Raw genomic sequence first — 26,942 nt, forward strand, 5'->3', positions numbered from 1 at the left:
TTGAAAGTATTTCTAAGAATGAAACCCTTTTGATAGGAACCAGGCATCCTCCCACACTTTCAAGTAAGAATACACAGAGTATAAACAAATCATGTGTTAATTATAAAACCAGCCATAGCAGCTAATAAAACACTGGGAGGTAAATACCTGCTCTGATGAGATTATTCTGCTGCAGAGCCAGGGTCCCACTTCACAAAAGGCTAGCCTATATTAATGGGTGAGTATTCCATGTGGTTGTACCTACGTATCTCCGTGACAGCTTCCACAGTCTGACATTGCAGTTACTGCTGAAGTAACGATAAGCCTGAGACTTTTTATATACAAAATGTGAGATATGTTCTTCAAATGACCCTCCAAGAGCTCAGAAGCTCTGAAGGGACCAGGGATGAGATCCAACCATTCGCAATCTGCTGAACAGATAAAATAAAATTAATTCATGAAGATTCTCACTAAGGACAAGCTCAACAATTTATGGAGGTTCTTGTCAGTTTAACCTTTACATCTTCTCCACTATCTAAATTATTTCTGCAGGAATTGTCACTGTGACTTTAAGAAACTGGAAGAAAGTTATCTGCCAAAAAAAAAAAAAAAAAAAGGGGGGGGGGGGGTGGGGGTACTTTCATCCCTTCAGGGATATGGACAGCAATAACATGAACAACTTGTAGGGTTCAGTAGTTCACAGCAAATATTAGACCAAAATCTATGACTCTCAGACACAGCATGGATCAGTTGAGCAGAGTCTTGTTTAGAGATTTGCCTGATATAAAGTCAGCACCCTGCTGGACCATATTTCTGCATTCAGTATGGGTAAGTATTTTAGTTTAGTTTCCTCCTGAAGATACTCTAATGCCCAGTCAAGAAGATCCAGTCATCAGCTTCTATAGACGTGGTCTGGTCAACTGCACTCACCTTTACAGTGCTCTGCTCAGAATTTGCCCAGCATTCCCCCTTTCTTACCTACTAATGAAGCATAAATACAGCCATCCTCAGAACTGGTGATTAGGATAGTTGTGTCAGGATTCTTCTCACATTTCTGTTGTAAAATCACCTAGAAGGAAGGACACAGAGTGACTCATGCATTGTCTGCTCTCCTTCCTCTGTGACCAGTGGGTAGGCTGCAGAGCAGGACCAACACTTCCAACCTTTTGTACAGCTGCTGCTTCACTCCTTAGATCTTTCTGCCAGTTTTGCTCATTTTATTTTTGCTAAAACTTAAGTTTTAGCAGCAGCTCTCTGGTTCTTGAGAGAATCGACACATATCTTGACATTTTCACCTTCTGCTGGTTGGGTTTTCTGCAAATGTCAGAAGCATCATCACATGCCCAAAGCTCCTACACTTCAAATCATACCGCACAGACCATTAGAGTCCTGCTTTTATCTGAAGTACATTCTACATGTTTGAAGTCTGTGACAGCACTTTTTGAGGGGCATTATTTCTTTTCAAGATTAAGCATAAGAGAATGTCTTGTAAAGACAGATTCTGCAGCAACTTTACTGAGATATAAAATAGCCAGAATTAGAAAGCTATGCTGCTGACCAAGACAAGGCAGAGAGAGAAGCAAGAATGCTACGAGGTGATGCTTCCTCATTTCTAAAAGAATCTGTTGCTTGGGAGCAGGATTCACAGAGAAGAAGCAACAGTGCTTACACAGAGAGCAGCACAGTTTGGATCAAGCCCGACTTTGCTCCAGCTCTTACCTAAAGCACAGAACCACACTTGCTGATGTCCTTTTCCTTGAGCAGTCTCTTCTTCTTCAGGCTGTTTCATGACAAGTGAAGCAGATCCCAAATCTCTGCAAAAGTAAAAATGGGAAACAGAAATCTCTTTAGCACCTTGAGGCATCATCGAAGACTGGCTGTATGAGCCCACCCAGCATGCTTTCCTCTCATCAGCCTCACTTGTAGCCTGCACAAAAACTTTGTTTCTTTTGCATGCTTCTCATGGATTCCTCTTGATTCTCAGTAAATGTCTAACCACTGGAAATGAGTCATGTTTCATCACAAAAGCCTATATTGATGTTTTCTACTATCTTTCTTTCATCATGCTGCATTTAATACCATTCATTGACTCCAAGAGCACTAAGAGCAAAACAGTATCCACTACTAGAAGCACTTGGAAAAGTTGAATCACTTGTTTAGAGACACACCTGGCAGGATGGCTACAGCAGTTTCCACTAGAGTCAACTTATAATGGCTCCACTGAGAATAGAACAGAAGCATCAGCTCAGCACAGTATCAGCTCCACGTCCAAACAATATTCATTAGAATACCAAGAAGATTAAATTTCCCCCTACTACAAAATCAACTGCTTTGGGAAACTTAAGGTAAAGAGCATGATGCATTTGTAAAGCGTACAATAATCCTGCTCAGGTGCTATCAGTGCCGTCTGGAAGCTAGAAGAGATTCTGAGCATCAACAGAGCACTGAGTGAGTCATGATCAGAGTTTTAATCTAAATTTGTTCCATTGATGTGGCAGAAGATTTGTTCCACATCAAGCTGTTTATGTTATGATGTGCAAGTGAGCAGATTTAGCTCATGTTTCAGTCTGTTAGAGGCCAAGACATTTCTTAGAAACATGGTCCATTTAATTCTATTTGTTTTTTACTGCTGGAGTACTATTAATATGCATACTGCTTTTATTTGGATAACTTCTCCATCATTCTTCAACTAGTTTCTATTGGGCACTTCTCCAAAACCATAATACCTCTACAAATATTCACCACGGTCCCAGACCAGGAAAGGCTAAAGACAGACAGGACTGCAGAACAGTGATAAAGCATAAGGTAACAAAGACCATCTCCATGTGTTAATTAGAACTGATGAGAAACAAATTTAACTTTTAAAAAAATTTCTGAAGTAAGCGTAAGTGTAATTTGATGAGCTGAACAATGTATAATTTGAGTGCCTGCATGAACCAAACAAAGTATTAATTAGAAGAACTGATAACGTCGTAGTCCAGAGAGTGAGGGAGAGCAGCTACCCTGGGAGTGCACACCCAGGTCTCAGATATGCCTACGCCATTAGAAATGGGATGATTTTGCTACAGCCCTGATTGCATCAGGAGATCAGCTCACATTTCCAACACCGAAAGACATGCCTCTTGCACAGTTTCATCCAGTGTTACAAAAGGATGCCTTTGCATCCCTGAGGGATCGTGTGGCTAGGGCTCACACAAGCTGTCCCCAAGAGGAGAGAGATCATCAAGATCCGCATCAGTTATGCACCAACTCTTTATTATGTATAACTTCAGAACTATTCATTATACAAATTTATAAATGAGAATGAAGAACAAACTTATTACTTGCTCTTGATGGAGATGGGACATGATAGCTATCAGACAAATGTAGCAGCACAATAACTGGATTAGAAGATCTGCAAATATAGCTTGTTGGAATTGGAGGCTCTGTAACAATTTTAAAGGAGAAAGGAAACAATGCCTTAAGGACATCTGCAGTCTTGTGTTAGTAGTGAGAGTGCCATTAAAGCCTAGCATATACCAAAATACTCTGCCATGCAGAGTCCGTCTAAATCATCATCTCCTTGCAGGTACATTGAGAAGGATTTCTCTACTCTCATCCATGCCCCTCTTTCACCAGGAAAGGGGTGCATATGAAGAAGTTGCTTACTGTACTGTAACAGGCATCAGCAACTGGACAATAGTCCCTCAATATATTCAAACCAGGAATGGTTTGCAGACAAAAGTGATCCATCAAGCACCAGTAAAATCCATTAACGTGCAACAAACATTGTGAGGCCAAAAAGACAGGGAATCGGGAGGGAGAAAAATTCTAATTTCATGAACGCTATTTAATTATTTTTAAGGTTACAAGAGAACCCTGACAGAATATAGGCTTTATATAGCAGCCTTTGCAGAAACATCTACCAAACTTATCGTAATTCTGCCCTACTACTAGAACAGTACTGCCATTAATGCTGACCAGCATCAACTGGCTGATTAAGATACAAATCTCAATATTACTAATAAAACAGCAAGTGTCAGAAATAATAGCCATTATAGGCATGTATGATTTCAGCTGCAGAATGGAGAGGAGAAAAAGAACTTTTATGGTGTCTTGCCAATAAATTAATCTCTGGGGAACCATCAAAACAGAGGATGCCTTTCTCTAAAGCAATCACTGATGGCCTATGAGCAAAGAAAATATACAGCTATGCATGAAAATGACAGCAGGTCATTTGAAACACATTGCTGATTCTCAGTGAGGGCTGTGTAGGACAGGTCTGTGTGTCTGAAAGAGTCTACATGAAGGAGAGGAATTCCAGGGTAAGTAAAGAGAGCATAAAAGGGAAAGTTATAGAAAATCAGAGAATATTAAAGAGGAGAGATTGTATAAAAAGAAGGCAAGGCAAAGAAAGGAACAAAGGAGAGACATTTACAAAAGTATCCAAACTTTGAACCTCTGTAGTGGTCACAGACAAAAACTCTGACCTAAACAGATTTAGAAAAAAGCCTCCATCCAGACAATGAAACTCAATTGATTAGATCCATATCCAGGTAAAAAAAAATATTACAGAAGAGCAGGGGCCATTGCTGGCCTTCATTTCATGCAAAGCCAACGCTACATGCAAATGCTATGCAAATTCTTAACTCTGTTCCTAGAAGGAAAACCAGAGAAACCCAGTACACAGTTATTCTTCAAAAAGGAGTGAAGGCACAAGAGAAGAAGAGAAAAATCTCCTTTTGCAGTGGGCTGGCAGTAGGATTTTGGAAGCTGTTAAAGACTGCAAGCAGAAGGAAAGACAAAGATGCATGATATTACAATCCGTACAGAAAAGGCAGCAGAGAAACAAGATGCGGACAGAGCAGCTCGGCAGAGGGATCCGGCATCCACTCTTCCTGCAAAAGCAGGAGCAACTAGGAAGCAGAAGTCAAGTGCGACCACTCTTCATACAATCCCTTGGATAACACAACAGCCAGGACGGGGCCCTGGCAAGTAATATACTCAGTGATTTACAACCTAAAATCAGAGAGCCCTAATAGAAAAATAACAGCCTGTCAGTGTAAGTGATGGTGCTTGCAGAGGCCTGCCAGCCTCTTGGAGCAGCCGCTTACAGCCACCGCTGTCAAGGAAAAGGAATGACCAGCCTGGGCAATGGGCTCTTCTGTCGGGAGGGAGGGCCAAGGGGGCTCCTGTTTTCTTTGGGGATGGTTGGTTTCTCTGGTTTACAAGCCCTGGATATCCCCCTGAGCAGGAGGCTCAGACACCCAACAGGCACTTTCCAGATCAGTAGCACCTGGTACTCTAATGGAAGAACCACAGTTGCAGCTAAAAACTAGAACACTGGCAAAAAAGGAGGCAAACACTGTGAGCACAGGTGAGGGGGAAGCACAGGGCCAACTGATTAAAAACCAACATCAAATTTTGGCTTTAAAAAGGGACCCAGACAAGAAGGTCACACCTAAGTCATGTGCCAAGATGCCTGGAAATTAGTATCTCCTTGCACTAGAGAAAACTGCTTTGCAAACACAAAAGGCATTTCTAAAAGGACCCTCTTTTGAACCGGCCTTCTCCATCCCCTTGCCGTGAAGCATACATGAGAGATGGCTCTGAGGAGCAGTTCTGGCCCTGCAGCATGATCCCAGGTCTGCTCAGTTGCTAAAAAATAAAGTAATAATTAAAAAAAAAAAAAACCACAAAAAACCAATCCCCCCAAAACCCCCACCATCGTTTGAAAGGATGCAGATGTATAGATTAACAGCAGCAATGGGCCCCCAAACAAACAATTTAAACAACCAACAGCACACCTCAAATGCCAAATTCTGAATATTTGGGGAGTAGACAAGAATTTGCAAGCTGCTCACGGGCTGAAATTCCTTCTTATACAAAGCTTATGTGCAAATAACAAAACAAAACAAAAAAAATCCGCAGAGATGACCCTGGTTAATCCCACCATATAAATCCTTCCCTGAAAACCGTACACAGAAACCCAGGCTGTTTACAGCACAAACGAAAGCCCAACATTACCACCTGGTGGTGATCCTCCTCTGCTACAGCCCGAAGCAGAAAAATCATTACATTCATTCAGCGTATTAAAACAAGCCTGTTTTAAGCGGTGGCAGACCATTACACCACCATCAGAGTTCACTCCCGTACACCGAGAGGGGCCACCAGAAGCTATTGGTTTAAAAACCACAAGTTTGTCAGAAGCACAGAGAAACTGCTTTCTTAGGGGGAAAGGCAACATGCCCACAGGCAGAATAGCTTCCAAATCACCACATCATTTCCTTTACATGCATCTATCCAGATGCAAGAGAAGATGCACAAGGAAGATTTTTTTTTAGTAAGATAAGACAAAATTTACAGATTGATAAATTATGACAGCCACAGAAGACTCAACAGTATCCTATCCAGCAGCACCAAAACCAGAGAAGTTTAGGAGTCCAGGTGCCAGCAGTTGGGATTTTAGACTCTTGGAAGTGGTAATTCAACATTCACATCTTTTGTTATCACAGAATTGTCTGGACAGGCAAAACCGCAGTTGCAGAGACCCACAATTTCCAGACAGACATTATTCAGCCTACGTTGTTGAAGAGCAGAGCATAGCCCAAATAGGTAAAGCAGAGAGGAAACAGTGATTACTGAGGCTGAAGAAAACAGCACAAACAATACAGCTGTAGATAAAAAAAATTGTCAGATGTCTCCCAACTTTATAGCAGACCAGATACAGAAACACGTTTGGACAATTGCCAGCATGCTAAATAGCAACTATGGGGCTTTCTGTTGTACCCCATTAGCTTTCAGGAGATTGTGGATTGCTGCCAGACTAAATGCGTTATGAAAGCAGAGAAGGGGGATGGGAGAATGCAGAGCCACGAGAGGGGGAAAAAGTGAAAAAAAAAAAGAATGAAAGAGGAATGAGATGCATATAAAGAAGGGACACAATCAAGGAGTGTGAACAAAAAAAAAAAGAAAGAGATGGGAAGAAAAAGGGAATTCAATGGTGGGAAAGTTGAGTAATATTTGCGAGAAAAGGCAGAGAAATAGGTCTGAAAGTTGAGGGAGGTGATTGACCAGGAAGGTACCCAGCTTCCTCCACCACCTTACCCCATCTCCCTGCAAACATCTACACCTCCCCAGGCTCACCCTCTCGAGGCAGGCTTCCTCATCAACAGCACACCCAAACTCACCACGAGCCTCCGGTCAGCAGCAGCTCAGCCCGAGCCTCTCTGCCACAACCTACTCCCCAAGTCACTGCTCCGCTCCCACGCCATCCCCCCTGCACCTTGACTGCCAATTCTGCCAAACACAATACTTCTCTGCTGGCAGAAGACCACAAGTTTTCCCTGGGCCATAAAGCCCTGAGCCGATGCACTTCACTCGGGTTCCTAAGGCAGAAAGCAGAATGCCTTCAGATCCCTTTCCAACCCAAGGGGATATTTCAAAAGGGCAAGGCTTCCTACAGTTTTCCTACAGAAACTGATCCTGTCATACCCAATCATTCTCCCACTCTGCTGGAGGTGTCCTCATACAGTGTAAAACAACTTCCAAAAGCTTCATTTATTTACAGCTGAAAAAAAAAAAAAACCAAACCCAAACCACATAAATATTAAAAAAGTGAGCCACTTCCACATTTTCTCCCCATCTCATGTTTCCCAGCACCTGAAAGTTTGGTACCAGTATGTTCTACCCAGAAGGAAGAGAATGTTAAAATACCAGCAGCACTGCCTGATACCATTGTGCAATGGATAAATTACAGAACAGAGGCAGAGACCTGTCTTACCAGGGTTTGCCGGTGTTATTTTAATGGAAACAAAGTAAGCATCATGGCTCTTATCAGCTGCTGAGCAGGAGGCAACAAGCTTGAGCTCAGGAATGAACTTTATCTGGTGGCACCAGTTCCCAAGGAGTGCCTGCAAGAGAGGAATGATTTCACTTAATGACATTGTGGTTTGAGCCTCAATATGTTTTACTGCAAACGCCTTGCTTTCAGGGGAGGAGATGGGTTAGGGGGTCAGTTTAGTCTAGTCCACTGTTTCCACTTCTTCAGAAAAGAAAGAGTCCAGTGGAACATAGACAGTAAAATGTGAGTCTGAGGGGAAACAGAAAACAGGAGGGAGTGGAGGGGACTGGCCACAGAAGGTGGGGAAAAGAGAAACACTATAGAAAGCTGAAGGAAAATAGGGGAGGTACAGCATTTCTGTGCATAACGGTGGTTCAGGATAAACAGAAGACTAGCCATGCATCATTTGCACTGAATAAAGGCCATAAGAGTCTTAACTGCAACAAGAGCAGTAACATTCCCCCAGAGGGATTCCTCTCTACAATCCAGTAAGCAAAGGTTATGTGAAGATGCATTAGACATCTGGGGCAGTGCAAGTGCGGTGTACAGCCAAGTGCTAGAGAAGGATCACACCAAAGTCACTGCTCTTTGGAGAGCTGGCCCTAGGGGGGTGCAGACAGCAGAGCTGCTCACAGAGTGCAGTCACCATGTCCTGGTGACCCAGAAGGTGCAGGAGCATCAGCAGCAAAGTACGATTTTGATATAGGAAGGTACAAGCAAGCAGAGAAGTAGGAGTGCCACTGATCCACTGTTATTAGTATTTACATTATGCCAGTAGCTTATGAGCAATAAAAATATCCAAGAACAATTGTACACACAAGATTCACTGCCCATTTGAGATACACAGCCACAACAACAGCTTGCTGCGCTGCCCTACAAGAAAAGGCTCTGAGGTCTTCTCTGTAAAGTACAGAGCTCTTGATGAGATGTGTCAGGTCTCCTGGCAGGAAACAAATGCATTGCTTGAAGACCTGGAAGAGAGTTACAAAGGGTTGGAAAATATATCTAAAATGGCAGAAGTAAAAGTGATGTTTAATTGTCTCCATACCATTTAGTAGTGAGAAGTAAAAAATTAAATAAAACATAAAAAAGCCTTACTACTTGCAAAACACGAATGAGCAACAAGTGGGAACCTGAACTAATCCATGAGTAACAAATTAGTGATTACCTGGAATTTGCCACCCTGACTATGCAGCACACAGCAGCCACCCTGGACATTGCAACATGGTCAGTGCAGAGCTCAGTCCCCACAAACTGAAAGCAGAAGTTCCCACTCCCAGCACTGAGCAGAATCGTCTCTAAGTATTAGGAGCATAGAGCCCAGAAACAGCAAGCATCATTTTACACCCCAGGGAATGCAATCAGAGTTCATGAGCACTGTTTTTCCCCCCCTCCCCAGGACCCCTTTCACAGAAGGGAGGCACAGAGGCCTGATCCAAAGTCCTGTTGTAAAGAAGTCATTTACCCGTTTGGAGAAGCATCCCACCAGTAATCCAAGGCCGTGTCACAGCTGTCCCATTCAATGAGGCAAAAGATCCAGTCACATTTGTTGTCACCGATATCAAAGAATTTGGTGCCAGGTCTGCAGCGAGAGATCCCATGACACAGGACTAATGACACACTGATGGCACTGTGGCTTCACATGCTTTTAACCTCAGGCATCCACAGCCATTTTGACAGTGATTCACAAGCATGCACGGTATTAGCTGTGCTGGTAATATCCTCAAATACAAAAATCACAAGCTAACTGACAAAGGCAAAGTTCCTTTGACTTCCAAGGAAAAGACGCTGTGCACACCCCCAGAACAGGTAATAATTTTTGTAAATATCTGCCAATAGTTTCATCAGCAGATCCTATCTCCAGCAAGCTGACATTGCTCAGACCCACATCTTTTGATGTAGTCCTTGATTAATGTAGCCAAGCTGCAGAGAAGAAATGGGTTGTTTTCAGAATTCAGGCAAAAGGGTGCTACCATCTGCCCCTCTAAACTTCACTGTCACTCTAAGTGACAAATGGGCTTCCTTGTGCCTCTGCTCTTGGATGAACTCCGCCCCAAAAGAGTTGCAAGTCAAATGCTTTTCATCCACAATAACCTTTAGAGAAAAACAAAAAAATCAAGAAAAACTCTACGATGTTAGCTTGAAGCTCACTAATGACAAAATGGAAAGAAACAGGAATCAAAGGTCTAATTGCACCTCTCCAGAATTCAACCTCAATTCATTACCTTGTGCTCAGTCCAGAACAGTTGACTTAACAGGCAGTAACTTGAGCTGAAACTAGACACTTCTGTTTAAACAGACCCTCCTGGAAAATTAATGAAAAATATTCCCTATGTGAAAAATTGTTTGTTTTCCCTCTTACTCTTCCTAAAAAGTCTTCAGGAGAGCAGCAGCAATACAAAGGAAAAGCATTTCTTGCAGACATCTTCAACCATAAATTCATGCACACTTTCACCACCTTGTGGCACTGCTCCTGTCTTTGCTTTCTCAGCACCAGATTTGCTAACTTTGAAGTCATCTGGAAGGGTTTCACTCCACGGGCTCTCTCTGAATGAAAAAGAAAGAGTTGCAAAGCAAAGGAAAAAGATGGGAGTAGGATAAAGTAGGAGAGGGGACATTGTGCTTTGATGAAGAGGCAAGCACATGCAAGAAGTTCATCATATTTCACCTCAGTGAAAATCTCTATAATCCCTAAAGAATCAGAACCACTTGTTTTTTGAGCCATAGAATCAAGAATGGAAGTAGAACGGACCTCAGAGCAGGGGGGATCTAATCCAACGCACACCTACAGTGGAGTCGGGATCTTTATCTTTCTGCTAAATATTTGTCAAACTTTTGCACTCCCCTTAGAAAGTCATGCTATACTACTGCCCTGCCTTTAGTATTAGAAAGGAAAAAAATTATTTTTCTAATATGGAATTTAATTCCATGAGTTTGTTTCACCATGGACATGGCCAGACTCGTTTTTTTGCAACAGCCTCTTATGCATACAAAGACTTAAGTCTCTTCCTTCAACCTCATTGTAGTCTTCTCTCTAGGTTAGATTAACCTCAGTTCTTTTAATCTTCCTAAATAGGCCATTTTACATTTGCAAATCTAAAACCTGTGAAGGAGAATAACTGCCATATCTTATATCCTGGTTTGCCTTTGTAACAGGCACAATCTACTAAATTCATGGGTTTACATACAATAAGCAAACGAGATTGATTAAATCCAAAAAAGAACCCATTTAAAGGAGTCATTTATCACCAAATCTATTACTTTATAGTAGACATTGTTCTTAAATAAGAGACTGGTTTATTAAGCCAATTTCATCAGGGAGGATGCTTATGTTTTCTCCCTGATGAAAAAATGAATGCTTAAGTAGTAGCCATTTTTCATGGAAGTGCAAGAGAATCATTTAAGTGGAAGACAAATACAAGCAGCTCTTAACACAGGATTGCGCCTCAAAAATACCTTACAGTCAGATTACTTTCTTGGGCATTTTGGAGAGCAGGCGTGATTTGCTTTCCAGCATGGTATCCTTGCTTCTGAATTTGGGGTAGCACATAGTCCAGATACTCTTCCTGCAAGACAGACAGTGATTTCATTTGCACAGTACCAAATGGGAGAGTAGAATTAATTATCTAAGGTTCTGTGGTGTTGACAGAGCAAGAATTATGGAAGATAGCTATGAAAATAAACACTGCCCTACCACCAGTAACAAATGATGTTCGATTTCTTTTTTTCTTTTTTAATAAATCAGGAAATTACTTTTGCAACTGCTACTCCTTAGCCCTCATCTTTCATCACAGAGGACAGCGTCATTACCCAGGCTATGAAGCACCACAGTCAATGTCAGTCTTAATAAAGACATTGATGACATGTTATGGTTAGTATTATCTGTAATTTCTTTCATTGCCATGCAGAACTCATTCAAACCTGTGAAAACAAGCATTGCAAATTGAGATCTAGACTCAACCAGATAATTCATAACTGAGAAAAAAGATCATAAAGATGGCATGCTGTAATAGTGTTGTATCAAAGGTAAGACCAAAAAGAACCCTGCAGCACTTTTCTACAGTTTCCAAATCAGTGAATGCATTTATTGGAAGCCTAAATGGTGCAGTTCATAGCCATTATGCACCCAGACAGGTACAGTATGCATTTATTTTAAAATGGGCCATTTATACATGCTGCTTTCCAGTTTGCACATGTACCTGCAATGATTTTGCACGCAGAACAAACCACTACGTAACTCCAAAGTATTAAAATTGTGTTGTGAATACCACTTAGTAATCAAAACTTTCCTGAATTGATCAAAAGGGAATCACAGGTTGCAGCTGTTATCTTGCCTTACTATTAGAAATCTCTAGCATGAACGTTATTGCCTTTAAATATCGAATATTTGAAGGAGGAAGTGAAGGTACGTTTTTCATAAAAAGCATATCATAAATTAGGAGGTGAGGAAACTCTTTTCATCAAATATTTTGAGATGTTTCCCAGCCAGTTTGCTGGTTACTGTAAGTGATCAGAAATAATATCTTCCACTTGTTGGGCACGGGAGATATCTCTGAATGGCAGTCTTTGACCTCTGAAAATCTCCTAGGATGAAAAACAGTCTGATTCAAGAATGGACTGTGTGGAGCTTTTATGGCACACAGAATCTCATAATTATGTCCTGCAGAAATGGAGGAGGAGTTGCAGTACAGCAAATACCCTGGAAGACTCTTACAAGGTTACTATTTCTGACACGCTATCCATAGCTGTAAGAAATGGCCCCTGTTTGAAAAGCTTTACCATCCAAGGTAACCAAGCTAACATCTTCTGCCAGCGTAAACACGCTTTAAAGAGAATAGTGCCATGAGATCAGAGCTAGCTGAGAGAAATTTAGGATAATTCAAGTGTTAAACCCCAATTTTGATAATGCTTTATGACAAATTTCAACCCTGCCTTAGTTTCAATTCATAACTGTGGTGCAGCTAACGGGAAATTATCTGGCTGGAGAGGGCACCAACCCCTGTGGACACAGCTGACCTAGCTGGCTCTCCAGCCACCCTGCTACAGCAGCTAAAGCACGGTGGACTCGTGGGGCTCATTTGCTTCGAGAGCAACAGGGTGAAACCAGTAAAGCCTCCAAACAGTTCGCTCAGCACTGAAAACAAAACTTCACCTGCAGAAGGGTTATGTAAACGTGGATGTTTCCTGCTCAGAGCGGTCTCAAAGGTAGGGACAACTGCACACACATACTTCTGATCAAAGAGCATTTTAGGAAACTTCTAGTACAGAAGAAAACTTTTCTCCTCATCTCTAAGGGCCCCAAGAGCATTCCCCCATCTGGTAGATTTGGCTGGCAGGCCTTACACCATCTACTCATTTCAACATATTTATGTGAATGTATAACTATTTATTCATCCATTATGAAAACAAGGCAATATAAAACACCCAAAGCAGTGATCAAGAGTTTCAAAGAATCTTCAAAGCAATGAGTGGCCTATTGCAGCTGTTTCATTGAGCCCATCCAAATTATGTTTTAACAGAGCTAGAGAACGCAGATTTTTTTTTTTCTTTCTATTCACCTGCATCATGGCTGCTCATTCCCCTTGTGCTGTTTTTGAAGACAGATCATTAACAAGAGCAGCCCACGTCTACCCTGAAATTTCAAATGAATAGAAGTAACCTTATGAACATGCTCACCGTGACAATGCCTTGACTGCAGCTCTCACCCGAGCTAGTTTAAGATTAGCCAGCTCACTTAATACTATCCAGGCAGCCATGGCAGTACCAAGCCCTACGTGTGCTAATCACCCACGTGCTTAACCTCCCAGGCCCACATGACTTGAACTAACCTTAATACAGCCGTAAGAAGGAAGATCTCTCGTTCCTTTATTACATATGATGAAACTGAGAGCTCTTAAGCTCTTCGTATCCACCCAAGTACTTAGTAAGGATCTACTGCGATTGAGATTTCTAGGGAGGTTCAGAAAGAGCAGCCTTGTCTGAAAAAAAGGAAGGAAACCAGTTGTCCCCAGGACTTCTTTGTGTCCCACCTTTCAGCACTGTGTCAGAGTAAGGTGGTTGTCGCTTCTTGTGGTGCTACGCACCCTTGTAGCAACACGTTTCATCTGTTCCCACCTCCCCTGTGCACCCACTGGTCACAGGGAGACAGCTCCCGGGGGTGACTGCTCCACCTCCCTAGCTTTGCATGGAGCAAAAAAAGCTCCAAAAAGCTTTTTTTTTTTTTTTTGCATGGAGCAAAAAAAGCTCCAAAAAGCTCCTCCAAAAGCTTTGCATTTGCTTTGTGGAGCTTCACCATCATCATGACAGCCACTGTCACAAACCCCTCTGTCCGTTTTCCTCCTCACTCTCCCAGAAAGCCCTTCTTTGATAGAAAAGCCAAGATCAAATATGGTTTTGTATTCAGGTCGTGAAAATGGACCCACCTCTACTGTCCCCTCATTTTAACCTCATCGGCTCATCACTTCACAAATACCAATCTGTGGAGCCTTGAATATGTTGAGATTTATATCCATGCTGTCCCATGAGATGTAATGCTTCCTGAATGTCCATTCATCTTTGTGCATCCCCTGGGGACAAAATCAGAGTCAGAGCACTATGAGAAGATTGACAGACAACCATTTTATGAAATTATTTTCAAGAGGAAAATGTCTGCAAAACATCTCTCAGACTTAAAAACAAAAACAACACCAGTTTGTGTCTCCTACAGTTCTGACCAGTCAGCCAAAGATATTTTTTATATCTCTATAAAAAACATATTACATATGTGTATGTAATATTTTAATATTATATGTTTACTATCATGTTATTTCAATAGTTATATATTGTTTTAATAAATATGTATACATATAATAATATATATCAATATGTTAAATATATATATTATTTAAAGGCCACAGTTCAAAAAGTCACCCAGCTGTGTTGAAAAAGAGAGAAGAGTAATTTTTACAGAAAGTGGCCTTTGCATCTTCAAAGCATCCCTTCAAAGGGATTGCCTTCTGGAAACTTTCTTTTTGGTCTTCAAAAGTTTCAGGAGTTAAGTTTAACTTTGTTCTTTCTCTATTAAAGGGAAAAGAAAAACAAACATTTTCTTGGAAGATATAGATTGTCTGTATTAATGACAGTGTAAGCATGCACATCCTCAAACCGTTTGCTTCCACATAGTCTGATCCTTCAATTTAACATGTATTACTCAAAAAAGAAAACCCATTTCTTTTACTTTTCTTTGGATGGACTTTGCCCGTATTAAAACTAGCACCTTTTCTGCAGTGCTCCTACCTAACCACATATTCCCTGTCCGGTATTTGTGCACCCATTGTTCCTCTTTAGCCACAGAATATTGCACTTTTCCTTCCTTTCCTTAAAGGTGTTCTCTCACATCAGATTCCTTTCAAGTGTTATCTGTACTATTTCATTATATGATTTTATTCCTATGCCTTTATCTTGTTCCTTTATAACTGCAACCTTCTCTAATTTCTACTTCCGTATATACCTTTCATGTTCTCTAGTCACATTTGTTTAACACCCTTCCTTCCTCTGATTCAAGGCCCATTAACTATTGAAACACAATTTCTGTGAGGAACTGACAGTCACAGACACAGAATCGCATCCCAGGAGATCTTACTTACCACAGAGTTTATTCAGGCCTCCTTTCAGGAAAACAGTTTGCATTTTTGCTCCCTGCATTCTAACCATCATCAGCTACAGTATTGCATGCTCTCCTCCAAACTGCTTGCAATTTCATATTCCAATTAACCAGAAGTGGATCTGCAATGACTTCATCTCTCCTTGCTTTCTCTGCATTAAAAGATCAGTAAATTCTTCAGCTGTCCTGCTAACAAAGTGCAGGTGCCCCAATGCACATTCCTTTTTCTCTGCCAGTAACCCAGGTCATTTGCAGCCCCTGCAGTAACAGCCCATATGTTAGGCCCACATTATTATCATTATCCCCTCTATTTCTTGCACTAGTATAGAAATTGAGAGGCATGGTCTACATAGCACCGGGCTATCTTGAAATCTACAGTACAGTCCTTATTAGGTTTACACACCAACTTGCAAAAAATATCTTTCTCTTGTGAGAAGTAGATTCCAGCCTTATCCTTGGAAGGATGTTCTGAGAAATAAAAACTCCCACTCACTCCCAAAGGACACGCACGTTCCTGTGGATGGACATTCAACTAGACAGACAACAAGATGACTGAGTGCTCAAGCAGCCACATTAAATAGCGATATGATACAACAGCAAGCAAGTTTTTGGCCTTTATTTGAAGGCTTTTAACAGTTACAGTAAGAATTGTCATTGCAAACCAGGAATTTTTTAAAAAATTGAACAATAAAAGTTAAAAAAACATCACAAGTCCACCTGCAAGTAAGACATGTTGGTACAGAAAGGAGATGTGAGCTTTTGCTTCTTCCATTCTGTTCATTTTTCAAACATCTGATAGAACTAAGATACTAAGAAAGGTTGGAAGCTATCAGAATTGTTCTGGCAGGTGAGCATTTAATATTTAACAGCATATACTGTACCAGTCTAACAGAGTAGCTATGTTAAGTCTATGGGTTTGAGTTGGGCTTATTGTTGTTATTTTCTTCTCAAAAAGGACATTAAAAAACAGATTATGCCAAGATATCTATAATGTAGTCATAAGTTGACTACATGAGTTTGTCCCCATTCTATTTATAACTCATCTTGGTAGCAAAGAAGTGACATAAGCAATTGGAAATCTTAGCAGCATTTGACTTGCAAGACTGCAGATTCAATTTAGTTTTATAATGCACGTCCAATAGGTCCACACACTCAACAGTCTCACAAGGCGCACTAGCGGTATTTCTGACTCATCATTCTCTTAGCATAAAAGGATATTTACTTGCTTTGCTAGCAGAGATCAAAATCAACCTAACGTAACCCATCTGATGACTTGGGTGCTTCACAGTTCCACACGTTCAATCCTGTTAAAAAAGAGACTTGAAGCAATCAGGTCCCAGTGTGCCACTGGACGGCAAAGAGCAGATGTGCAAGAAGTCCTCTTCAAATTCAGCCACATGCTATTGCCATCTTTTGCTTTGAGTTGCTGCAATAACAGAATATTTAGAGTCGAAAATATATGCTTCCGACCTCAAAGCAAGTAAGTAATGGTAAAGAAGATTTTATGTGCATCAAAACCCCCGTTCTATGTCTGCCCTTCTGTAGTCCAACACCAGTTTTGCAATACAGTAGGCAATGCCAGCAATGCCTATTCTTTAGAATAAGGCATCCATAGAGCACTTCGGGGGCAGGGAGTGCATTCTCCAGCACGTTAGAGAAGCCCTGCAGGGAACACTTCCAATTTCAAGGTTAGATATGTCACATAAGTACTTCTCTGAAGATGCTGGTCTGTGCACAAATCTGTGACAGTACCATTTAAGCTCTTCTATGAAACACACTTCAAATGAAACAAATCAACTAAGTTTACAGTCGATCTGCCCATAGAGACTGGTGACAGATGCAGTTAACATTTGTTTATAACTAATAACCAGCGTTTTCACAGTTTTAAAACACTTTAAACACACTTAAAGTCATGTGACAGCATTCCTGATACACAGCCCCATTTTCACACCCTTAGAAGGGGGAAACCAACAATACACTCACATTTCATCCACTTGTGGGAGGGGGGAAAAAAAAAAAAAAAAAAAGAAAAAAACCAAACAAACCAAAACTCAACCAATGGTTTCCCCCAGCACACTCCAAGGAAAGTTTCAAAATTACTGTTACTCAAGTTAGCAATGACTATAGCTAGGACTGGAGAATGAAAGCTGATATTCCAGGTCCTGCAAGCTTCATCATGAAAACTATCACAAACTTCAGCTTTGCCTAATCATATCTGAAAGCATGAGAGACTCCAGTAGACATGACACTCTTGAAATACAGAACTTTATTTAGAAACTGCTTAAAATAGAAAAACCCTGTCAAGAAAAATCCAAGTCAAATATGGTTTCTCAGTAAAATGGAGTTTTAGGGCAACAAAAGTCTAAAAGGCCACAAGAGAAATAGCACCACTGCAATTTTAAACAATGGCTAGATACTTGCATTTTTGGCATTCACTGAATTTGGGTTTTTCTCTGAATTTCACAAAGATTCATGCACTACACAACAATTACCATAAAATGCTCTCCTACACACATTTTAGGACAAGCTACCACCAGAAACAAATGAATACAAGCACAACAGGACTGATCAATCTCAGTAGTGAAGGGGGATCAGAAGTCTTGCAGGATCTTGCCAAACACAACAGTAATGAGGGGCATGATAGCAAAAAAGGACAGTTAAGGAAAGTACTTTAAATATTAATATTTAAGTTAGTCTCAGTACTGTATTTTCTGCAATAACATTAGCTCTGTTAGCCAGCATCTTTTAGTTTTTACCCCAGAAGACTACTGAACTGGCAAGTATTATTATTAGATATGGCCTGGTTTGAAAGGGGAAAAAAAAAAATGGAAAAAAGAGACAGAAAAATTATCATCCTCATGTGCTCGATTCACTTCCATTCTAAGATAGTTGCACAGTGCAAGTCCTGTTACAACTGTTGGATTTGATCAGCATCCCTTGGGATGGGAAAGAGAAAAGAACAAGTGAGAGACCAAAAAGTATACCAACAAAAATAAAAAGAAACAGGACAAATAGAAACAAGAGCCAGGAAGGAAAATTACTTCTGAAGAACATTTTAGGCAGTAAGACTGGATGCCCTTTGCTTTTTTTGTTGTTTTGTTTTTCTTACAGAAAACACAGTACATTTTGGCAAAGTCATTAGCCACAATGCCATAGAAAAAGGCTTTAGCACTCTTCAAGGTAATTTATGTGTCTCAGCTGTTCATACTCCCTCTAATCTTGTGACAGGCAACGTTAAGGCCTATTTCATCGAGAACTAATCACTTAGTAAGCAGCTTTACATAGGAATGGAGTTTTGTTTTAATAGCCCCTTTTGAGCACTTGCTGACAAAGTGAGATTGCCATGCAAGGCCTCTCAGACAGCAGTGAATGGAGTTAAACAAATGTCTACCCCAATATGAAGCACATAAAATCTCCTGTCACATTACTTCAATTTGGCATATGGAAGCATATTTTAAATACTCTTAAGGCATTTTATTATAATTTCTGTGCTGCAATTTCACATTAACTCAATCTTTCTGTGAGTCAGAGTCTTTAATTTCTCTACTACACACCACCTTAGATACAAAAAGAGTCTTCCCACAAACCAGTGTTTTACCAGCAAACCATTCTGCAACAAGTTCCAAATATTCAGCCTCTTGCTCCCTAAATATACCACCTAGATGTGAATACTGCTCTGCTACAAAGTGAGAAAGAGCTCCTAACTCAAACCCACTGTAAAAAGTGAAACTTCCGCAAAGTGCACTTTAAGAAGAGGTACTTTTTTTGCTTATGAAAAGAAACCAGTGAGTCCTCTAAGAATAAAGTGGAGTATTTTACAGTTAAGCACATGATCTGGGGCAAAGAATTCTGATGTTGCTGCTCTGCTGGTACAGTATGTGGTCTGTTAATACTCTTCTTGTTCCTCCTGCGGTGCTCCTTCGTCAGGTATCACAAAGCCTTCCTGAAGGGGAATAAAACAAGTGCTTTAATGAAAATCTGATGTCAAACCAGTTCCTGGCTACTCTGTATGTTTGGGGTTTTTTTCTTTTTACTTAGGCTAGATACCCTTAAGTCACCATTTACAGTGTCAAGATATATTACCAGAGGAGTTATTTTCCTCATCTTTGATCTATTTGTTACATACTCTTCATTAAAGGCTAACCTTGTTTGTTGCCTGACTATAATTATGTTATCTGTTTCTTTACTACAGGAAAAAGCTAGGCCATAAACCTAAAGGGGGGGAGAAAAAAAAAAGAAACAAACAAACAAAAAAAAACCCCACCAAAACCCAACCAAGTAGAAAGAGAAGGAGCCCTGGAAAGCAAACCAGCTTCCAGTTACGAGGGGAGGGAGGAACTATGCAATACAATTTATACCAGATTACTTACATCTGTGGCATAAAGAATTTCCACAATCCTCTGCAACACTGGATCATTCTCCCCTTCATTTTCCTGGCAGATCAATTCAATGTTCCTCAATTTGCCAAAGTAGAAGTCTCTCTCCTTCTCCAGATCTTCAACAGTAAGTTTCAATACATTGATCTGCCAAAGGGCATCAATAATAATATATCCACCAAAACCAGAATTCAGTATTATCTATTCAAAAGGCAGGGTCCCCAAAGTTCTCAGAAGGGTGTTAATAAGCAAAGCACTTCAGAAGTAACCAAGATGGGGGCAGGGAAGGGGGACTGTGAGAGGAGGAAAAGGTCTATTTCTCAAATTGCGATATTATTGTCACAACAAACACCCAGTCCAACACATGCAATACCACTTGGAAATTCTAAAGGCTTATTACATGAAATAGGTAAAACGCTAACCGCCTGCAGTTTTCTTTGCTAACACATTCTTTCAAGACAACTCTCACACTGATGACAGTTTTAGTTGTATTACATTCAGTATTTCAGTGAAGTAGCAGCTGCTCATAGCTCAGTTGGAATGCTGTGATAGCTGAAACACAGCTGTGGAAATACTTAAAAACAATGCTATGTGTGATATGGCACATACTAGGTTTAAATGTCTGGGTACTCATGTACTGCAGAAGGGGTTTCGCTCCTATCAGGAGAGCAAGACTATTATAATGAAAGCTTCCGATTAAGTGATTTTAAATGAGCTTACTAGATTCAGATCATTTTCTTCCATCTGCCTGACCCAGCCATTTCATGCTATTAAAAAAAAAAAAAAAATCTGCACATAAATCTATAAAGCAGAGGTCAGTACACAGGGCCATTTTGGTCAACACACCTGCTCAATCAATCCTGCTGATTCATCATCTCCTGCAGCCTTTTTGACCATTCCACTACCAGTTTTTGGAGTTGCTGCGGTCCTCTGTGTAACAATGGGCCTCTGGGGGGCTGCAAGATTAATTCAGTGTTAGTTCCTCTCAGAACATCTTTCTTCCTCCTATAAAGGTACTAACCCCCTTCCAAACATGCTCAGGCATGTACAAGTTTGAAGATATGTTCCTTCCTTCTTCTTAACTCCATGTGACATGTCCATTTTTTTTTTTTTTTTTTTTGCATGTGTTGGCACCAATCCTTGCCATTTTCTCTTTTAGAGAAGATTGTTCTTTCTGTAGCTCCCAGATAACTGGGTACTACAGGATGACTCAGTGTTTGAAGCCTAGCATCTCTGAAACAAGATGCAAAATACTATAATTTCATACACTGATTTTAAATAGCAACCAGTCTTATTTTCCCCAGAATTTTTTATGATCTAGATAATCTTTTAATTATTTTCTCTACCTGCACTGCTAGAACTGAGAGATTTCTTGGGTTTGTTCACAACTGGAGCAACAAGGTTTGGTGCTACTGTCTCTTGGCCTTGTCGAGCAGCAACAGGATCATACTCCTTCCCATCATAGTTTGCATCAAAAAATTTTTTGAACCATTGAACAAATTCAAAGTTGTCCTGAAATTTTCCTTTCACTAGTTTGTCCACAGGAATTATCTGGAGGGAGGGGAAAAAAAAAAAAAAAAAAAAGTCAAACTCATATTAAGGGTAAAGAACCTCCCTCTCTCTTTTTATATAAAGTTTTAAAATTAGTGCACTCAGAATATATGCAAATGTAATTCTTTGTCTGGTCTAGATAAAATCTTCCTTGAACATAACCGTATGTGAAATAGTAGGATTTTTTTCTAATAATTGGAATTAAAAACAAATCATGCTTTCGCTGTAATTTTAAATAATTCTGCAGCAAGGTTTCTGCTACACAAAACTTCTTTCTGTAAAAAGGCTCATCCAGTGCTAGCTTTCATGAATCTGAACTGCTGACCAATCTCATAGACTGCTAGCACACAGAACTGCTACAAGATCTGAACATCACCTTTTTAGTAGATTGCAATTTCAGTTTCTCTGGAATGAGGAGTATAACTGAAGATTACTAAGAAGATGCAGCAAATTGTGAAGTCTTGTCTGTAGGCCACGAGCTGAGAGTCCATGACCTAGCAGGGGCCGGGAGCCATTACCAAATGTGATCATTCAATATTTGAAAGCATGACTGGCTGTCCAGTTCTGGACATACTGCACAAGCTACTTCCCCCAAGCAGAAGACCGATCCGATTAAGTGTGTGTTGAAGCCGCTAGCCAACACAGAATGAGAAGCCTTCTTAAAGATAGTAAGAGCTTTAACACAGAAATGTTCTGCATCATACCAAACATGCTGTCAGTAACTATTACCTAGATAAATCACACTTCCACAAGCATAACTATCATTCGATCTGAAAAAGTTTTTTTTCACGGATCTCATTTTCACTAGCTTAAAATTACATATTCTAATACCTGGAGGTATTCAAAAGACATGTCGATGTGGCACTGAGGGACATGGTTTAGTGGTGGACTTTGCAGTGCTAGGTTAACGGTTGGACTCGATGATCCTCTTAAAGGTCTCTTCCAACCTAAATGATTCTATATGCTTGTAAAGAGGAATTTGAAATCCTTAGGACTATCATACCAGTTGGTTATAGGAACATACCTGGTACAAAGATGGTTCAAACAGGAAGCTCACATAAACCTTAGCTCAGAAATTTCAATATTAGTCTGTGCTACATAAGTTGCACAGAAATAAAATGGAAAAAATTCATCTCATCATTAAGACTGGAAACCTAACCCTAGCTGGAGTAAAGCAGATCGTCTCCTAAATCAAATGAGGACCCCAATGCAAACCAAAACCAAAAGCTTTGAGATTTATAAAACCAGAAGCAAACTGTTCCCAGATTTTTCCAGCTCTAAATTTGAAAGTACATTCCATCTACTTTGATGCTAAGAGCACAAAGAATCAGTTACAACCCAGCTTACTTTGTCAACACCCATTCGTTTAAAACCTGCTTGTAGAACCTTGAAGTTTTGAATGTACTCATGTTCCAATTTTGCCTGAAACTTCACTTTCTTGAGCGCTACAGAACCTGGGAAGAGCATATCCATAAACTGACAGTATGCAGCACCTGCCAAAAGAAAAAGAATAGAAATCCTATGATGAATCAAGTCAACTCACAAGCCTACGTAAGTAACTTTTCAGTCAGGTCAGCAAACTACTCATTCAGCAAAGTGACTCATTCCTCAGGTACACAATCCCTTAAAGGCAACAAAAGCAAGAAAACAGGAACCTTCAGTCTCCTTTATTGGTGCAGCATGGCCACAAATAAGCTTAAGTGAGCTGCAGAACCAAACTTTTGGTCTCATGACTCGAACTCTTACAGAGAAGAGCAATCCTGCCTCCACAGGTCCAAGAGAAAAGAAAAAAATCCAATGAGTAATTTGACTTTCCTTTCTTCATGGGTATCAGTACAGATCTGAGATGTTACATGTGTCTAACAGACATGTAATCTCCTCTTATCAACATTAATAGAACTTAACTAGAAAAATAATTATTCTAAAAATTGTATCACTATTTTAATAATGATTAAATATATTTACTTACTACAAACAGAACCTATACACAATCAAGGTGCCCTCAAATGTAAGAGATCAAATTAAGCTGGATTATATTTAAATCAAGCCTTAATCAAAGAACTGAAATAACATAGTGTTTCTTTCAATTAATTTTAAATCCTTCATGTCCTTCAATTCAGCTCTTACTATAATAACAGCAAAAGAGGGATTCAGTTCAGCCACAAAGAGCAGACAATCACCTCAAAAAACCCCCTAGCTTTTGTAGAATATACACACCCAATTAAAAAAAAAAAAGATATTTTAAACTATATCCTCACTCTGCAGTGATGATATGCAACTGTGTGCCACTGAAAATACAAGCGCAACGTTCTGAGCATTATTCCCCCCACGAATATCAACGAATTAAGTGCACACAGAGAGGAATGGAAACCTTAACCTAAAACACCGAACAGCTACGTGACAAGCTTTTGTGAGCTACCTAAAGGCCAAGAAGTAATACACCATGGTGTTGCCCTAAACTAGTCTCTTCATCTCAACCACAGGTAACAAAGTCCTATGTTGTTCACTTTCTATCAAGATACTCTGCAGGTCTTTTGGGGCACCCACTTTCACCTGCTACTAGATCACTACTGCTCATCCACTGGTACAAATAAAAAAAAAAAATATTCTTGCCATTTGATAGTCACTGTCTTTCAGTTCACTTGCTGAAGAATTCCAATGCCCAACTCAAAAACAGACGACTTGCCAGAAATCAGGGTTTTGCTAACTAATGGTAATCTAAGCAATAAGTGCCAAAAAAAAAAAAAAAAAAAAAAAAAAAAGAGATCATAGCATAAGCCAAAGGTCATCTTTTGTGCATTTATGCAACCTCACATTGCTGCTGTCACTACTGCCCTTGCCAAAGGTAACAAAGCAAGCTTGGAAACTCCTGTTTTCACATGACTATGACAGACAGTGAAAGCCACTTCCATACCTGCAGAGGCACGAAGCATTTTTGCAGACACAGGAAAGGGACATTACTCAGCGCATGCCACATCAACAGCTCTCAGTCTTTTCCTGAAAACAGGTGAGCTGAAATTCTGCAGAGCCAGCATTCATTATCCTCACTTCTCAAGACAGAGCTCTCGCAGTATTCAAGATTTGCACCAATTCTAAGCAAAACTTCTCAGCCATATAAATCAACGCTGCACACGACAGGGTTTTTTTAACCTGCCTATCTGAAAGCAGACAAAGCTTACCATTTCCCTTACTTCTGTGGTTGTAGATCTTGAGTTCCTTCACCCTTACAGTTTTTCTCCACCATCTCACTAGACAAAAGCCACTACGAATACCTGTCAGATGTCTACTGTAAGTCCCCTGCTTCTCTGTAATCTTCGTGAATGTTTCTTCCACAGACTCAGCCACTGGCTATATTCACAGTCCCAAACTTATTTTAAGTTTACTCCTGCTTTTATTCCACCTCCAATTTCCACACCTCTCATTCTGTGAGCAACACCTTAACTCAAACTCACTGTACGAGCTGCGCTTCCACTTTTCACCAAGTCCCTTTCACCTGCCTGTTGCAGTTATCCAAATCACCATCTTTTACCTAGGCTGCATTTTTAGCCTTGGGTTTTTTTCAGCTCTTACTCCATAGACTATTATCTTCTATTCGTTCCTACAAGCCTCCTCCCACACACACACACTCCTCCCTGTGATGACACTTGACTCCATTTCGGTACCACAATCACTTCCCCTTTTCTGCCTACAACTCTACCCAAGATTCAGCTGTGCTAAAGTCAGCCCAAGCCAGAGCAAGCCGGGGTGACACAGGCTGACACACTCTTTTACCATAAGGAGCTGGTAAGGTAAAGTCTGGAAGGTGAACCCAAGAGTCACCAGTACACCTTCCTCTCACCGCTCCTTCTGCCCAACCTCCCAAATCTCTTCATAGCTTTCTTCCTTAAGAAATCACATTTGTTTATGCTACTTACTACGCTTGTAAGACTTACTCTATCCATCAAGACTAAATGCTTAATCCCTCATTGGAAAACACACTCTCGTAAGAGTCTTTTTTTCACATTAACCCCCATTCCTTCTTATTGCATCTATGCTGCAGTGAGTCAGAAGAATGTGCCTTTTCATTATGCTTACGTTATTAACAACCATTTCAATAAACCTCTAGCCATAACCAGATCATAACACTGACCATGAATCTGTTCATACCAGGAATTAAGCCAACAGCAGGGCTATAGAAGGCCAGCACGGACGGTTCACACGGTGCAGCCATACCTCTGCAGAACTAGGGTGCACATCAGATTTGGAATTCCCCTCACGCTGAGCACCCTTACCTGAGCACAGCTGTTCGATCTTTGTCAGGGTCAGCTGCAGAGACTCATTGATCCATGCGAGCATGTCATGTCGACTCAAGTTATCGCTGGTCACTGAAGTAGAATACACATTAACTGCCATTTTCTGAAAGACAGAACCAAAGGCGTAAGCACCATGAATGTTAATGTCGCACGTTTTCATCACTTGTGTCAAGGCACGCTGCCTAGGCTGCGGCGGAGGCGCTTCCTCTCGAGCCTTCACGACACAACAGCCGAGCACGACATGATGCACAGGAAACGCGATGAAGCTGTCTGCTGCTAACAGCTGGGAGGACCTTACTTCATCACAACTGTAAAGGACACGGGTTCGTGCTTTTTGAAGAAAAATTAACACCAAGGCACTCACACGGAAACTCTGATGAAAGGAATCACGGCTGCGGCAAGTTTTTCGCCCCTCTCATCCACGCCGACAACCCAGCACGGCCGAAATACTTCCTGGTCGACCACGGTATCTCTCTCCAGGGAGAAATACCAGCGGCCGGTCCCCGCCCAGCCCCGCCGGCACAAAGCGGAGCCGCCGCCGCTCTCGCTGCCCGGCCGCAGAGCTCCGGTGCAGCTGCCGACGGGCAGGGCCGGCCGCGCCGCACGCCCCCGCCGCGGGCGGGGCACGGCCCACGGCCCACGGCCCACGGCCCGCGCCCCCCTCCCCCGCCGCCGACCGCCGCCTTCCCCTTCTTCCCCGCTCTGCTCCTCCGCCGCCTCCCGCCGGGGCCCCGCGGCACCCCGCGCCCGCGGAGGGGCGCGCCCGGGGCAGGGCAGGCCCGGCCCGGCCCTGCAGGCCTCACGCCGGTCTCCTCACAGCCCGCCGGGCGCCGGCCCGCCCCGCCCGGCCCGCCCCAGCCCGGCCGCTCCCCGAGCGCCGGGCCCGCCTACCCCGCCCGCCCGCGGCCCCGCCGCCGCCTGGGCGCCGCGGCCCGGCCCGTTACCTGCCCCGCTCTCGCCCCGTCTCCTCCGCGTTCAAACCGGCCCCGCCCGCCTGCCCGGGGACCGCGTCACTCGCCGCACTGCTACGCGCTTGCGTCACGCCGACGCAACGTCGCGGCGGCGGCAGCGGCAGCGAGCGCCGCTCGTCGGCTCGGGTCTTGGGCGGGAGGCGGCGGGCGGTTGCTAGGGGGCGGGCCGAAACCCGCCGCGTTGCTACGGCGCGGCTCCGCCCACCCCGCCCAGCGGGCCTCGCCTGCGATTGGCGGGGCCGCTAGCCCCGCCCACATGCGTGGCATCCCGCGTGCCGGCGGCGTCTCTCACGGCTCGGGCCCGACGAC

At 41.9% G+C, this 26,942-nt stretch overlaps 1 protein-coding gene and 1 long non-coding RNA gene across 3 annotated transcripts; both read right to left on the reverse strand.

Moving 5' to 3' along the window:
• Positions 1-762: 762 nt before the first annotated feature.
• LOC115339204 lies at positions 763-7,865 on the reverse strand. Its single transcript, XR_003922656.2, has 3 exons — positions 7,742-7,865; positions 1,699-1,793; positions 763-1,048 (listed from the first exon to the last, which is right to left on the reverse strand). It is a non-coding gene; the product is annotated as an uncharacterized LOC115339204 (long non-coding RNA).
• Positions 7,866-16,044: 8,179 nt separating this feature from the next.
• MAPRE1 (microtubule associated protein RP/EB family member 1) lies at positions 16,045-26,729 on the reverse strand. Of its 2 annotated transcripts, none has more exons than XM_030008796.2 (7): positions 26,607-26,729; positions 25,642-25,765; positions 22,718-22,863; positions 21,166-21,370; positions 20,666-20,775; positions 19,814-19,966; positions 16,045-19,386 (listed from the first exon to the last, which is right to left on the reverse strand). In XM_030008796.2, exons 2-7 carry the CDS (start codon positions 25,760-25,762, stop codon positions 19,330-19,332), a joined length of 792 nt encoding a protein of 263 aa, XP_029864656.1. In that variant the 5' UTR covers positions 25,763-25,765; positions 26,607-26,729; the 3' UTR covers positions 16,045-19,329. The 2 variants fall into 2 exon arrangements, with proteins under 2 accessions (XP_029864656.1, XP_029864657.1); XM_030008797.2 differs by lacking the exon at positions 26,607-26,729 and adding an exon at positions 26,027-26,193.
• Between the last annotated feature and the right edge of the window lie 213 nt (positions 26,730-26,942).

This window comes from Aquila chrysaetos, chromosome 3, assembly GCF_900496995.4.
Source record: "Aquila chrysaetos chrysaetos chromosome 3, bAquChr1.4, whole genome shotgun sequence".
NCBI lineage: Eukaryota > Metazoa > Chordata > Aves > Accipitriformes > Accipitridae > Aquila > Aquila chrysaetos.